Raw genomic sequence first — 15,292 nt, 5'->3', positions numbered from 1 at the left:
GCTAATTTGGTCTCACTGAATCAAATATAAGTGGGCTACAGATACATTTTTTTTTTAAGGATTTCTATTTCACACCATTATGTAATGTTTGCTGCGGCATACTTAAGAAGTCGGAGCATTCCTTTCTCGTTTTGTTTTTTTGTTCTAGGTTTCTGTTTTCGGAATTTGAAAATGTCTTCTTACACATGTCCCCCAATAATGTCTTCAGATCGTACTTGATTTGTGTATTGAATGTCTCTGAAAGGCTGGCAAGTGAATTTTCAGGTAATGTATATGTTGATAGTGGCATACAATTTACAGTGATACCTCGGGTTACATACACTTCAGGTTACATACGCTTCAGGTTACAGACTCCGCTAACCCAGAAATAGTACCTCGGGTTAAGAACTTTGCTTCAGGATGAGAACAGAAATTGTGCTCCGGCGGCGCAGCAGCAGCAGGAGGCCCCATTAGCTAATGGGGTGCTTCAGGTTAAGAACAGTTTCAGGTTAAGAACAGACCTCCAGAACGAATTAAGTACTTAACCTGAGGTACCACTGTACTCATTTTTGAAACTTCCCTTTATCGATGGCTGAACACTTTTATGTATGAATGTGCCATGGCTGGCTGTGTACACACCATACATTCAAAGCTGGTTATCCTCTGTAAGGATTCTGGAAACTGTAGTTTACCCCCATAGAACTAGAATTCCCAGTACCTTTAATAAGCTACAGTTCCCAGGATTCTTTGGGGGGAAGGAATGTGCTTTAAATGTATGGTGTGTAAGCAGCCTTGGGCTAGCTGTTATCCATAAGATGAACTCAATATATGTTCATTCATGTATGCATTTATGTATATGTGCAGAGAGGGAGGGAGGGGAGTGATAGGATTTCCATTTTTGTTTTTACCAAGAGGAGCTGCAGAAGCCGCAGTCTTGATTTTGGGGGTGGCTGCTCAGTATCGCCCTCCCCTACCTGCATTTCTACATGCAGGGAAACGGTGGTGGTGAAGATGATGATGATAGTTGCATCTTCATAGTCATCTTGGTAGCCTCTAGGGCAAAAAAAGTACTAAGAATGCTTGAAATAAATAGACAAACAAGTAATTGTTTGGTTTTCTGTACAGGAAATGCTGCCCTTCCTCCAGGCATAGCCCAGCTGAAAAGGGTTATTCTCACTCCCCGTGATACCGACCAGAAGGATTTATCAGTTCCAGAGATCCTGATGCTAAGAGTAAGTAGGCTCATGATGTTGGCTGGTACAGTATGATTGTGTGTGCTTGTAAGAACTGTTATTAAGGCCTAGGTCCGCCCAACGCGCAAGTGTATTAAAAACCAGAAGACTACATTCCCTAGAGAAAAGCAGCTTTGGGAGGGGAAACCTAGCACAGAAATGGAGCAGGAATGCATCTCACTGTTTCCTCACCTGCTGCTTCTCTTTTCCAAATCTCTCTTTTCCCCATTGCAAACATACATATAAAATGCAAATGGAGAAACTTTTCCAGCCCCCTTTGAGGACCCCCCGGTCGGAGGCAAAAATGGATGGAGCAGCAAATGTAAATTTTACCTTTGTTTCTACACCCTCACACACCCCTCTTTATCCTCCTGCCAGACACGCAGAAGGCATTATCTGGGTTCAAGGACATATTCTGGCAACACAACAAAAACGAAGACCACTCAAGGAGGGTGCAAAGCAGGGCTTATGAGCCATGTTGTCTGTGGAGTGGAGGTGTAGTTGGTGAAGGGGCGTGGCATGAGGACACTTCTAGGGGCTCAGTAGAGAGGCTGGAGGGGCACATTTGACTCCCTCCCCAGGTCTGAGGTCCCCCTTAAAGCCGAACTTGGGAAGGTGGGAAGTGGTTTTGGCAGTGGCGGTTTAGAGCAACAAAGCGGCAGGTGGATAAGGGTTCATCACCTCTCCCTTGGCTTCTCTGCTCCAGATTCCCATTCCAAAACTAGGGAAAAGCACCTATTGGGCCTCTGTCACATCCACTCACAAGTGCATATAACTTGCACTGCCATCATCACCTCACCAGTGAAACATTGTTTCTTCACCAAGTTGGCCGGATTTTCCTCATTGGTTTTTGTTTTTAAATCACTCATTTCTGAATAATTTTTCTCTCTTGATTGTATTTGAAGCTAACTCACCTCCAAAACTTGACATCCCTCCTTTGTGACCACGAGAGCATCAGGTCATTGCAGCAAACCTGCCAACTCCCTGGTGTTAGCTTTGCAGAGTTGTGTGATCAAAGTGAGTTCCACAAGAAGCTTCTTCGTGGTATAGAACTAAGTGATCGGATTGTGACCAGTTTTATGAACCATAGCAGGGTGTCTAGAGAATTTCGAGACATAATCATAGGGGATCCCGAGAAACTCCAGCAGCAAATAAACAGGTAAGGCCTTCTTCAAGGTAATTTGTAGCAGAATATTAGCAGTGTATATTGCAGTGTATTATCTGTAGCAGTGTATATTAGTTTGAAGTAACAAAGTATTTGGTGTTTTTTTTAAGGTTACAAGAAAATGTGCCACAACTTAAATATATCCGTGATATCCCACAGTATATGGCATCTTTGGATTCTATAATGAATATCACTCAGAATACAATACACTCCAGGAAGCAAGGTAAGTTTTACATTCACTTGTTTGTTTCTTAGATTGAATTGCTTATTAAATTTAGTTGTCAGTATGGATCAAACCATTTTCATTGTGAAATTGTGGACAAGGCTTAGAATTTATACATATTTGTATAAAACTTAATTATATTCAACAAAGGAACAGTGACTAGTTACAAAAGCTGTAATTGGTGATAATATGACCTTCCTATCTTTGCTATGCTGATTTATTGTCTTTAGTGGAATAAGAAGCTTGGTCTCTGTTCAGTCCTGAACAAACAGAATCAAACTTGCTCATAAATTTCCTCCTGGAGTCTGGCTTCTGGGATGATGGTGACATTCAGATCAGCAACAGAGCATCCTGGAGAATTAAATGCTCCCCCACTAGTTTCTGAAAGGTGCAGATTTTATATCAAATTTGTGTCCATTTAGTCTCTGTTTGTCCTTTGTAGACAACAGAAGGGCATTCATGGCAAGTGATGGATATATTATCATGTTGGAGGATGGATAGGTGAATGAGCCCCTGATGACACAGCTAATTTTATTCATTTCTGTAATAGTGTTGCTTGAGTGGCTATCCTATACTATTATGGACTAATAACATCAGCCATACCTTTAGGGTCTCATTTACTTGCTCGTTCTAATAATATAAGCCACACCATCCAGGGGCGAAATGAAGTAAGGAAGGAAAATATAGCATTAGTGATTAACTTATTGCTATCAGCTAGGACTGAAATAGCGTTTAAATAGAAAAGTGGTGTTTCATCTAGTGAGGATTGGTAAAGAAGCAAATGGAATACATTGTTGATGGTAAAATAAACTCATTTTATATGATTCAGAGAAGGAAGTGAAATTAGAAACATTTATGGGCAATTGGGGTTTATTGTTAGGCTTTTGAAATACAAGATTTGGACAAAATGTAGCAGGTGAGATTACTGTATTGATTTTTATCAGGGGCTATGCTTTATTAAGACAGTGTTGTTTTAGGTTTATTATTTCAATGTGTATGGAAAATGTTTAAATGCATAAAAGAGAAAAGAGGAGCTATTTGAATACTGAATGGCCTTGAAATGATTTGGCCTCAGATCTCTCTGGGCACAGGAATGCAAAATAGTAGAAAATGGGAATGATACCTTTGCATTTAAATGTACCACATGGTGACACTCTTGAGGCGTTCCCCCCACGTCTCCCTGAAGCTACTTTCAGTGCTCTGCATAAGCAATGTTTCCTGAAGACTGAAATATTTCATTTCGTTTTGTTTTCTGATGTTTTAAAGACATGCTAATAGACCTTTTCAGAAACGTTGACCTCCTCAAAAATGATCTCAGAAATGTGGTAGGAATGTCGGCAGAAAGTATCAATGCTTTGATGGAAATGCCTCTTCCAGAAAACAGAACACAGGCAAGTTTATTATGAATGATGCTGTCTACTTAGCTGGCTTTCCACATGCGGGGGATAAGTGGTAACACTTGCATGCAGCTCGTGTGTACTTATGCATTATGGGATGTGGTTACATGATCCACATCAGCCAGCAGCTCATGTTTCTTACTGATCTGCCCATTCATAATGTATGTTCCTTCATAATTCTTTGTCAACAGTTTAGCTTGTAGTGCATCTTGTTACAGATTCTGGGTGGACTTAATAGTGTGACAGCCCCTCCAGTGGGAGAAAATATGATGCTGAGGCATATATAAAAAGTTCTTCAGATGCTAGCTGCTACTAATTTAGAGGTGGTTGCTGAGGGGAAGGCTTGTTAAGAGCATGACAGAACATGTGCGTTATTCACAACTGCCAGTAGAAAGCAAGGTGGCCCCCTCCTGTTTCTCCATATAACCTAAGTTAATAAAAGCCTATCCTATCCTTTAGGAGTTTGGGCAACAAAAACCGCTCGTGGCGTATATACAACTGCTCTCTTTTGCCTCTGTTAATCAGGTTGGGCAGCTTTTTGAGTTGTTAAAAATGTGTAAACCTGTTTGACATTGGGGCAAAATAAATATGTAAGTACACCTCAGGAAACAAAACCTCTCCCAAAACACTTTCAAGTCAAAAACTAATATTTGTCTCCAGCCCTGAGCATTGCTGGCCAGAGAGTTGTGATGGATTCAGTCACATTGGCTAGAGTCATAGAATCCTACAACTGTAGAGTTGGAAAGGACCCCGGGGTCATCTAGTCCATCCCCCTGCAATGCAGGAATCAATGCAGGAGTCCTTTCGTGGGCTTAAGATGCAAAACAAGTCATGAATATTAATAGTCTAAAGATCCTGAATCTTTTAACTTGTGTTCTTGCATTCAAGAGGTTAAGGAAACTCCCAATTTGTTGTGTGAAGAATTGTATGTTGCTCCATCCTCTTCTGTGCTAGATGGCGCTGGTGAGGGCCGAAAAGAGAGAGAGGCTTAATTCATCCTCATTAGAGAGAGCTCACTATTTACAAACTTGCTTTTCCTCTGTGCCAATATAGCTGATTTTCTGGATACTCGAGCTGGAGTCCTGTGATGCTAATGCAGCTGGTGCTGAGCTGGGAGTCGTAGCAAAGCAGTTCTGCAACCTGCCACTCACAGAAAGGGTCCACAAGTCTTATGTTTTAGGGGTCACACTACTGCATTACCTGGATGTCTACAGTTTCATGTACAAGGTTTGTGTTGCATTTGAATCTTAAAAATATCTCCCTAAATTTTCCAAGCTTGTTTGTATCGGTACAAGTCTTCTGCTTCTTTTGTTGCTTTGAACATAATAGGAAGGAAGTTCAGGAAATCAATCAACCTGGTTTGTGTGCCCATGTGCAGCAATGGTGTCATGTCTGTGAGCAATGGATACTCATGAAATGACGTAGGCTTTAAATGGCCATAGCCTTAGTTGGCATAAGGTAAAGGTAAAGGGACCCCTGACAATTAAGTCCAGCTGCGAATGTCTCTGGGGTTGCGGCGCTCATCTCACTTTACAGGCCAAGGGAGTCAGCGTTTGCCTGCTTCCGCAGACAGTTTTCCTGGGTCATGGTGTGCTGCTGACAGCTGACTCCAAGCTTAATTCCCTCTCATTAATGATTGTTTCAGGAATGACGTGAGCCTGGGCTCTCCCACCATTATAAAAATAATCATGGTTGTAGCTGTGATGAGGTTCAGGGCAAGCTTTTTCTGAGCCTAGTTCACCTACCAGTGGAAATATCTAGCAGTGCAAAGGGTAAAGGAAGACAAATACAACCAAGCCATTGTCCCATCTTCCTTCTGCATGCAGTTCTTTACGGGGTCCCACCCATGCACGATAACCTCAAGCAATACCCTAAAGGAACCTGTCTTCTAATCATGCATTGTTCAAAGCTTTCATATTGCTATTACGAATACTAATCTGTTGCTGTGCTCCCATGTCGTATATTGTCACAGTCCACCCCAATCTCTGAGCGGTGTGAGGTTCCAGGCACTTAGCCAGGATTCGGGTTCCCTTTTGGAAAAGAGGCACAGTGGAGATTGTGGTGTCTTTAGGATATATAGCTTCTTTATAGATATATACAACCTGAGCCTATGATGGAGGGCTTCACAGCCTTAGCACCCCAAAAGGACTTGTTCCTCTCATAATCGCAGCCTTGGATTCAAGCAGAAATTCTCCCTGCCTGTTCAGTTGCAGCTTTGTCCTCTAGGTCACATCATAGCAAATTCTGCCCTCAAAATCCACCCTCAAAGAAAGGGTGGAGGAGCTCTACCCATTTGCTATCTAGCATAGAATCCTCTTTCCTTTTGTTCTCTTAATGGCCCATCACCCAGGCTGGCCTGGCTATTCTAGCAATTGAATCCAGGTATTAGAAGGGTCTCCATACTTCCTCCCACCCCAGCCCCTTGCAAACTGGTCTAGCACTCATAACAATGTATTTCAAAATGTAGCCCATTGAAGAATATTTTTTTAACAGATGATTTTGTAGAATTTAATAAAGCAATGATTAACCTGAGTCCAACTCCAAATTGCATTGAAGCACTCAAGAGTTATTACCTACTTGAAAACGTAATTGCTAAACTATGTTTAGCAATTGTATAATATTCCCTCTTCCCCTCTTCCTTGGCCCAATAAACCACTCTTTCCTTTGCTCTCTGCTTCCCTAGTCAGACCTGCAAAATCTCAGGCCTATCAAAAATTCCATATCCATTTTGTTCCACATGTCTATTGACTGCACTCCAAAAGGGACATTTTTATATGCCAATAAGAGCTCCGAACCAGAAGCCAAAGCCAGTTTTTCTCTATCACTGCAATAATGTGATGAGAGGTTACCAGGTTGCCAAAGACTCACATCCTGGGATCTAATGGCAGGTGAGGGGAGAGATCTTAGTTTTGCCTGGTGGGAACAGAGGATGGCACCTGATGTCTCAGAGCCTTGCTGTGCTTGTAACCACAAGATGTACATAGGGTGCAGGGCCACATCAATGCAAGCACCCACAGTTTCTTTTTCAAGTTATACCAGTGGTTTATTTTGGAGTAGCAAAGAGACAGCATTTAGGATGACGGGGAGAAGATCAGGTTTCTGGCAAGAGGCTCCTGTTATTTTGACTCTCCCCCTATTGTGTATGCTATTATATTCTGCAGAAAAGTGCAAATGGTCGTCTTGCAAGACTTGAATGGCCTTGAAATTATTAATAGGAACAATAAGTCGCAGTTGGGGTAGGTTAAAATCCACAGCAGCCTACAGCAAATATGGCTTTGAAAAATGTATTTCGCTGTCCAAAGCTCTTAGCATGCAGCAACTTTTCCCTTCTCTCTTGTTTTACAAAAACACATTTAAACAATACATCTTCAAAATTGCACTGCCTCTCTTAAACCTAAAAAAATTCTGATTTTTAAAAAACTTCTTTTCAACTGGGATAATAAAAAAGGCCACTCCCTTTTGTCTTAAGTTGCCTAAAAGCCATTCTAGGCAAAATCTAAACGATAAAACAGCCATGTTCAGTCATTTGCCTGAACTTGCAGTAAGTGGAAGCAGGGGCAGGCACCCACGCCCCAATTCCCATGTCCCCAGATGTGCAGGCTGCTCTTCAGATCTTTCTGTTAAGCTCTGAAGAGGGTTTTGAAGAGTATTTGATGGAACCTGTTTGATTGTCTTATCAGGGTTTCTCATTGCAGGAAATTTTCTATGCATGTTCAGTTTAACATACTTAACCAGCCCTCTAGATGCTTTTACTGTAATCCCACAAAGATCTGAAGAGCTGAAGAGCAGGCTTGCCTTATTGCCCCCTCCCCCCATCCCATGACTAACAAAAAGAAATAAAGTGATTTTCAAATGCAGCGGAACAAATTGCATGCTGTATCTGGACTTTGGTGTCTTCTTCTTCTTCATATTCTCCTTGCCAGTGTTGATAATCTATTTGGTGGTCCATGCATGGTAAAAAGGCACCAAGTAGGGCTGGTGTGGTTTTCCTCAAGAATGTAGCACTGTAGGAACTGTGTTTTACTTGCAGGTATATGTTGTTCAATCAATATGCTTTATCCATAAAGAATGAAAAGATGTTTGGGGCAGGATCTTGGCAAATCATGCCTGTTTTGAATACTTTCCTTCGTACTGAATTATACAAGTTCAACACTGAGCCAGTGTTGATTATTTTACAGACCTAGGAAATGCTAACATATTTGGGGTGGATCCACACACAGGAAAAAATAAGTCAGAAATTAAACAGTTATAACAAAAGAAAAAAACACTATGTAAAAATCACATGGAAAATTTATTTGTTCTCTGGCGCCGTCAGGTGTTGCATGTTTATAATGCATTCAAAGCATTTTTTTTTTTACTAATGAATACAATCGCAATTCAGCCAAAGTTAAGCAGTTTTAAGTCCTATTTATTTCAGCAGGAGAGGTTTAAAAGCATGTGCTCAATGCTCCCATTGGGATCATTAGGATCTAGAAGTTCTCTGTTTTGATTTTGTACCTCACGTGCTTAGTTTTGGTTATGATGTTCCTTTCTCTTTGCTATTCTAGGTGCTTTTCCCAATGGAACTTCAAACTTCTTTGGATAAAGTGCTGGCTCTTCTCAAGGATTTGGATCACATCAAGGAACAGGTTGCATCAGACGTCCGTCCACTCTTAGATGCAATTCATTCACTTAAAAAACTACGTCAGTCAAGAAATGTACCACTGTCCAAGGTTGGTTTTCTTCTTCAATAGGCAAAAGACAAAAATTCCTTCTAAATAATAAATACTGTTGTGAAAACTAGTTACTGGTAGAGTTTCCAGGAATGTTAGCAAACATAACTAAAGATCAACAAAACATATATTATGTGTATAAATAGCAAATCATAAGTTTTCCAGAAAGGGAAACCATGTTAGTTTGCTGCAGCCGAAACAATAGCCTTGTGGCACCTTAAAGACATAAGGATTTATAACAGCATAAGGTTTGATTTCTGCTACAGCATACTTCTTTAGATGCATAACAGTGTTTTACCCTGAATACATTTTATGCATCTGATGCAGTTACTGTAGTCCACAAAAGCTTATGCCATAATAAATTTACTGGTCTTTAAGGTGCCACAAAACTCTTTTTGTTGTTTTATGGTCTATTTTGGGGGAAGAATTCCAGGTAGGACAGTAGGAGCCGTAATGAAGGTGGACAGTTGTATATCAGGTCTTTCTGGACTGTATTTAGCACTAAAGTATGTGCAAGATTTTACTGTTGTTGTTATTTTATTCATTATATTGATTTGTTTAGGTAGTTATTTAAAATAGATTTACCCGCCCCTGGCAATAATAATTTTTTTGGAACTGGCTTTAACATGAATCAAATAAAAATACATAACTATTTATGTATTTAAATACATAACCATTCTGCCACCAGAATGTGGCAGCTAGACTGGTGACTGGGCGTGGCCACTGAGACCACATAACACCGGTCTTGAAAGACCTATGTTGGCTGCCAGTACGTTTCTCAGAACAATTCAAAGTGTTGGTGCTGACCTTAAAAGCCCTAAACGGCCTCAAAGGCCCAGTATACCTGAAGGAGCATCTGTACCCCCATCATTCAGCCTGAACACTGAGGTCCAGCTCTGAGGGCCTTCTGGCGGTTCCCTCACTGCAAGAAGTGATGTTACAGGGAACTAGGCAGAGGGCCTTCTCGGTAGTGGCGCCCGTCCTGTGGAACGCCCTCCCACCAAATGTCAAGGAAATAGACAACTACCCGACTTTTAGAAGACATCTGAAGGCAGTACTGATATCCATCTTGCTGTGACTAGGAGGGAGGGTTTTTCTCTTGTGTCCCCATCTCCCCTGTGAGATAGAGCAGGTGCCAACTGTGCTTTGCTTTCAGGGCTGGTCAAAACTTAGCTATTTTGCCAAGCTTTCACTGGCTATTTCCACCAACTTAACATGGTTTCCACTGATTTGCACTATATTTTAATGAATTCTAAATGATGTTTTATTGTGAGCCACCTTGAGATTTTTCTTAATGAAAAGTGGTATAGAAAGTAGAAATTTCTTTTCCTATAAAATTCTGAGATTTTTCTTTTTCCTGCCCATCCCCAAAGGAAGGCCATTTTAAAAAATTGTGACTGCCATTTCACTCTCACAATGATGTCATGTCCAGGGCACTGTGGTAGACACAGAATGGTGGACAGCTGCCATCACAGCAGCTATCTGCTTCCTGCAACAAATTACAACTACTGTAGGAAAAAAGAAAGAGATTTAGTCCCAAGAAATGTGGTGGACAATTTCTCCTGTCCACTCACTCCTTGTTCCCTGGTGGGATAGCGGGACATGGGTACCACTTTGTGGTTCATCTCAGGTGCCAACAAGTCTTGGGCTGGCTCTGCGCAACACCCAGACACAACACTAACCATCCTAGTCCCATTTTGGCTGCCAATGTTATATGTTGCCACATAAATGTTATGCCATATATAAATTTGAATGTTACCATTATCTCATTTGCCAAAATTTATTCTGTCCATCAATATGCCTTCTGTTTGCTTCCACAGGCATTGTCTCAGGCGAGCAACTTAACAATGAACAGAGGGACATTTAACATCATTTCGAAAGCTCTCTGCAATGAGGAAATTACTCCTTTGTTCTTTGAGTCTCTGCTTCCAGATTTTGAAGAGCAGAATGTTCACCATTCTTCAGTACAAGATGAGCAAATACAACATATTATGAATAAATATGGCATCCCACAGAACACCAGTGAGTTGTTAATACTATTGGTATCTGAAGCCTCTTGTAAAACCTACTGGGTACAACCCAACAAAATTATTGGGTGGGAGCAAGTTGTAACAAGTCTTAATTGGGAATTAAGATTTCAACTCATTGCTTTCAGGAGAACATAAGCACAATTAGGAATGTGCAAAACTGCATTTGTTTATTTCTTCAGAATTGTCCAATATGTTTTTTAAAAGTCCACTAATAGTCTGCTTATCAAAATCCCACGAACCTCTGCAAGATCATGGTCATGTTTATGTGCGTATTTATGCCATTTACATATCTTGATACGAGGAAACAGGCAAATAAAGATGTCCTAAATATTTTAGACTTTTCCCCTTTCACTCTTTCAACCACTGATCAACCTTATTCCCTTATAAATTAGTTAGAGGTCAATGAAATCTAAACACACACACAATCATAATCCAATAAGATACTCTCTGTGAACACTATTGAAGTTGCATAGGAACTGGTCTAAGAATAGCTTTCTTTTGTCCTCCCACCTGTCTCAGGTAGAATAGAAATCTGGGACCTTAAAGATCAGCTTTCATTCTAACTTTATGGCTTATTAGTAAGGGTAATTAAAAGTCATATTTCTAGAGTTAGAAAAGCACTTATATGAGCAGGATTCTGTGCTTTTATATCAACTGAGTAGGAGGATGATCACAAGAGGGGAGGGCAGAGTGGCCAAGGGTGTATTTTGCATAAGGACCAGATTCAATCCAGTTATAAAGGATTTCAGGTGGCAGGAAAGACCTAACCTTGAGACCTGGTGCCAGTCAGGCCATTGGTCCAATGACAATACGAGTCAGAATGGACTCAGTATGACAGCACCATATGTTCATAAGGGCGCTCCGGTCTCAATGAGATCAAATTCTGCAATACATGTTTGTATGTAGTTGTGGTGACCTATTTCAAAAATGGAAAAACTGACTTTGCTGCTGGAATTGCTGAGCTTTCAGCAGACACTTTACAAAGAAATGCAAGGTTTGCATTTTCTTGGTGCAAGAAAAGTTTCTATCTGAAAAGTGAAGCAATGCAGACAGCAGTTGAAGTGGCTTTAATACATTGCCAAATCTAAAGTCCCCAATGAGTTTGGCTTTAGTATTCAGAAAGGTCACTGCTTTTATTTTGAGGAGTTGTTTTTCCATCTGTACTGACACTCGCTCCTCTGAGCTCCAAAAGCTCCATTTAACCTTAAACAGAAGAGGTTTTTGCTAGAACAATAAGAACCTTGTTAGCTGAGTTCAGCTATGGGAGATCTTTGGGGAGGATTAGCTTTGTCAAAAGGCATCACATCAGGATGTGAAGACAGGGCTTTCAAGGGATTCTTCAAGCATCTGCTATCATCTGGCAAGCATCAATATCTGCATCCAGACTGTGCATCTGTGTTATATGTGCTAATTCTCACCCCGACTCTGTCTTTTTCTAGCTTCATTCTGCACATCAATCTTTTTGGACTTGGTGAAAACACCTACAGGGGCTTTAATTTGGACTTTCTTAAAGCCCATGCTGTTTGGGAGGATTCTGTATACACCAGACACCCCTGAAACAAGAGCAATCATGGAGAAGGTAACACCACGCTCAATAAAATCAATAGTTCTTGGTGATTAGAAAACACTTGGTACTTGCAGTAGATACCAATTAGGAGGTTGCTTCTCCAGTGACTTAGGAACATATGGAATTCCTAATGTTAATTTGCCTTCAGAATATGTGACTTAGTTGGGAAGAAGTTTTGTAAAAATAGCAAGAAATTACTATTAACCAGTGTGAGACTGCTCTCATAATCAGGGAGCAAACCAAGGCATCAAAGCACTGTAATTCACTTGATTGACTAGATATGCATTTTTCTTTGCCCATATATTTTTTGTTCTCTCACCTAAATTCTCTTAGTCTAATGCAACATTGAAACTGATGGCTGAATTAACACAAAAATCCCAGGAGTGGCTGGACAATTCACCATTGCTGATGAGCTCACTGAATATGTTAAAGAAAACTATTCCAATAGCAAAGGTATGAAACGTTTACTCCCTATCTCCTTAACTGATCAAGTGTTGATTTTGTCTTGTTATGGTTTTTGTGCTAGTTGATTTGTACATCTGGATTAATAATTATGCTTAACATCTCATAGCATAGGATTCCAGCAAAGCTGACCTTACCTCGGATGTCCCTGATTCATAAAATAAGGTCCCCTCAGCTGCTGCTTACTTTAAAATGTGTGTGGAAGATGAGAAGTGTTTCCTTCTCTCGTAGAAAGGGGAGCATTGCCTACATGCCCAGGCCTGAAAAGCTTTCATGTGCCAGTCTTCTGTCCATGATGAATGATGTGTCAGCCTTGCTGTCAGCATTGCAACCATTTTCACATGTATCATGAATGGGGAAAGGGCCTTGCAGCAAGTGAATGAATGGGTGTGTGTAAGGTTTTAATCAGAAGCAAGAAACCAGAGACATCATGATGATTTCACAATGGAGTCTCCATTTCCTGTCATCCAGCTATCTCAAGTTCTCTCCCCCAAACCCAGGCTTTATGGGCCAACCACTGTTAATTTCTCAACAAAATGCCAAAGGCATTTTGGCTCAGCTATAGTTGCATACTTCCTATTAACTGTCTCCTCTCACATGGACCTTCTTGCAATTTGGGGGTAGGGAGCGCTTGCTCTCTCTCTGCTTGGGGGCAGGAGTTGGTGGAGCTTTCTCTGCAGTGGTGCTGAGGCTGCGGTACTTTTGACCATCTGGCCCATCACATGGGGTTCTCTAATGGGGAAGGTAGGCATAGCTTTTGGGCCTTTTGCAAGGGAAGGTTAACTGGTCAAACGGCTGAGAGAGCTAGTTCCCTGTCTAATTTTAAAGTGCAAATTCACCTGTCTGTACCTTTATGGTGTTTTAATTAAGCTGCTTAATTTTTTTAAAAAGTTATATCGTTGTTGCAATGTGTGATTGTTTTGAGGTCTTGTATGCCCCCTTGGAGCAACTTTGTTTTATGGGAAAGTATGCGGTCTGAAAAGTTTAAAATACTTTTTTTTCCATAATTAAATTAATATCTTTGAGCCTTTCCCTAAATTGTAGAGATACCTGTGTGCTGACAGGCTGGTACCTGCTCTATTATCTAAGAAAACCTGTTTGAGTCAGGAGGATCAAAATGGCTCTGTAGCATAATGAGTTGAAATATTTGAATTCAAGCTACAAAATTCAGACCTTCTTCATAAATCAGTGCTAAAACTCCCCTCTGGCGCTGAGTCCTATGGCAACAATCATTTTCTTTTTACTATGAAGTTGCAGCTGTCTTCTGTCAAATGATGTCTTTATTAACTCATGGTAGCATGTGAAATTCAAGACAATGTATCTGACAGAGCTAGCTATAACACAGGAACTTATTAACTCATGTAAGCAGTCAAATTCAGTATAACACAGTCAGTATAGCAAGGCTTGAGGGAAACCTTAGGGGTATTTTATTTTTTGTAACATGGAAATAAAATCTGGATGCTAGAAAAATTCATGCATCTCATGATGTCTTAATGGTGGCTTGTTTTTTCTCTCTCAAGCCCATTTGAAAGCTTCATATGAAACATGCATATCAAGGCTATAAATAGGGATAAACAAAATTAGTAACGCTCATAAAGTGCTATAAAGTGAGCTGGTTTTGTTTTGCTGCCCTTCCGCTTATGCCTGATACAGTACTATCTGCTCCACTGTGTGCTATGGTTTTGTTTTCAATCTGTCATGATCTATGCTGCTGTGCTGTGCTATATTTACAAATCCATTGTCTCTCCTGCATGTTCCCTTTCAAAGTTTGATAAACAACAAATATCCTTGCGCCACCTTAAAGTCAATGTTAGTGAACTGGCTAATGGACCATTACAAAACCATCTATGAATGCAAACCTAACCATGCCTACTTAGAAGTTAGTCATACTGAATTTAGTGGGGCTTACTTTCTGGTAAGTGAGGTTAAGATTGTAGCCTCTCTCACTGCCTTGATTTCACAACTCAGTGTAAACTTGCCATCCTATATTGCTTCCCTCACTCAGTTACCAGAGGTAGGCAGTTGAGTTACAAGTCAAGAAAATTTCAAGGGGAAAAAAGTAAAGGAACTTTAATTTAAATTTCCTTTTTTCCAAATTACTTTATTAATTTTCCAAATTATTACAAATCAAACCAAATTAAATTAATACAATTTCTTAAAATCAGGTCTTCCACTCCTGTTCCAAACATATGATCATGATCATCATTTCCTCACATTGCCACATCATTTCTTACTTAGAGTCCAGTTGACATCCTTCACTTGCCGTTAAACCATTCTTCCAGCTCACCTTACAACCAGCACCTCCGTTACGTCTTGTAAATAAGTAATCCATTTCACGTGTGTAGTCCTTCATATACATTGTTGTTCCAGACCTGGTGTGCTGGAAGAGTTAATTACTATCTTCCATTGTTCAGTTCTTTGCAATGTTTATCTGGATGGTACAAGGTCATATTTCATTTTTCCCGCTGTTTACCAACTAGCGTATGAGCTGCAGCCATAAATAACTCACAGAATACATATCCAAA

General features: G+C 40.4%; 1 protein-coding gene across 1 annotated transcript in view; it reads left to right on the top strand.

Moving 5' to 3' along the window:
- Nucleotides 1–15,292, top strand: part of ABCA12 (ATP binding cassette subfamily A member 12) — a 122,657-nt gene that overhangs the window by 38,788 nt on the left and 68,577 nt on the right. Inside the window, exons 11-20 of the mRNA XM_083625473.1 lie at nucleotides 149–264; nucleotides 1,105–1,211; nucleotides 2,117–2,370; nucleotides 2,487–2,599; nucleotides 3,866–3,990; nucleotides 5,050–5,223; nucleotides 8,544–8,708; nucleotides 10,529–10,730; nucleotides 12,178–12,317; nucleotides 12,639–12,758. Coding sequence (XP_083481599.1) covers nucleotides 149–264; nucleotides 1,105–1,211; nucleotides 2,117–2,370; nucleotides 2,487–2,599; nucleotides 3,866–3,990; nucleotides 5,050–5,223; nucleotides 8,544–8,708; nucleotides 10,529–10,730; nucleotides 12,178–12,317; nucleotides 12,639–12,758 — 1,516 coding nt within the window. The remainder of the gene's footprint in view (nucleotides 1–148; nucleotides 265–1,104; nucleotides 1,212–2,116; nucleotides 2,371–2,486; nucleotides 2,600–3,865; nucleotides 3,991–5,049; nucleotides 5,224–8,543; nucleotides 8,709–10,528; nucleotides 10,731–12,177; nucleotides 12,318–12,638; nucleotides 12,759–15,292) is intronic.

This window comes from Podarcis filfolensis (genome assembly GCF_964270895.1).
Source record: "Podarcis filfolensis genome assembly, chromosome: 1".
Taxonomy (NCBI): domain Eukaryota; kingdom Metazoa; phylum Chordata; class Lepidosauria; order Squamata; family Lacertidae; genus Podarcis; species Podarcis filfolensis.
This window is presented reverse-complemented; position numbering and strand designations above follow the sequence as displayed.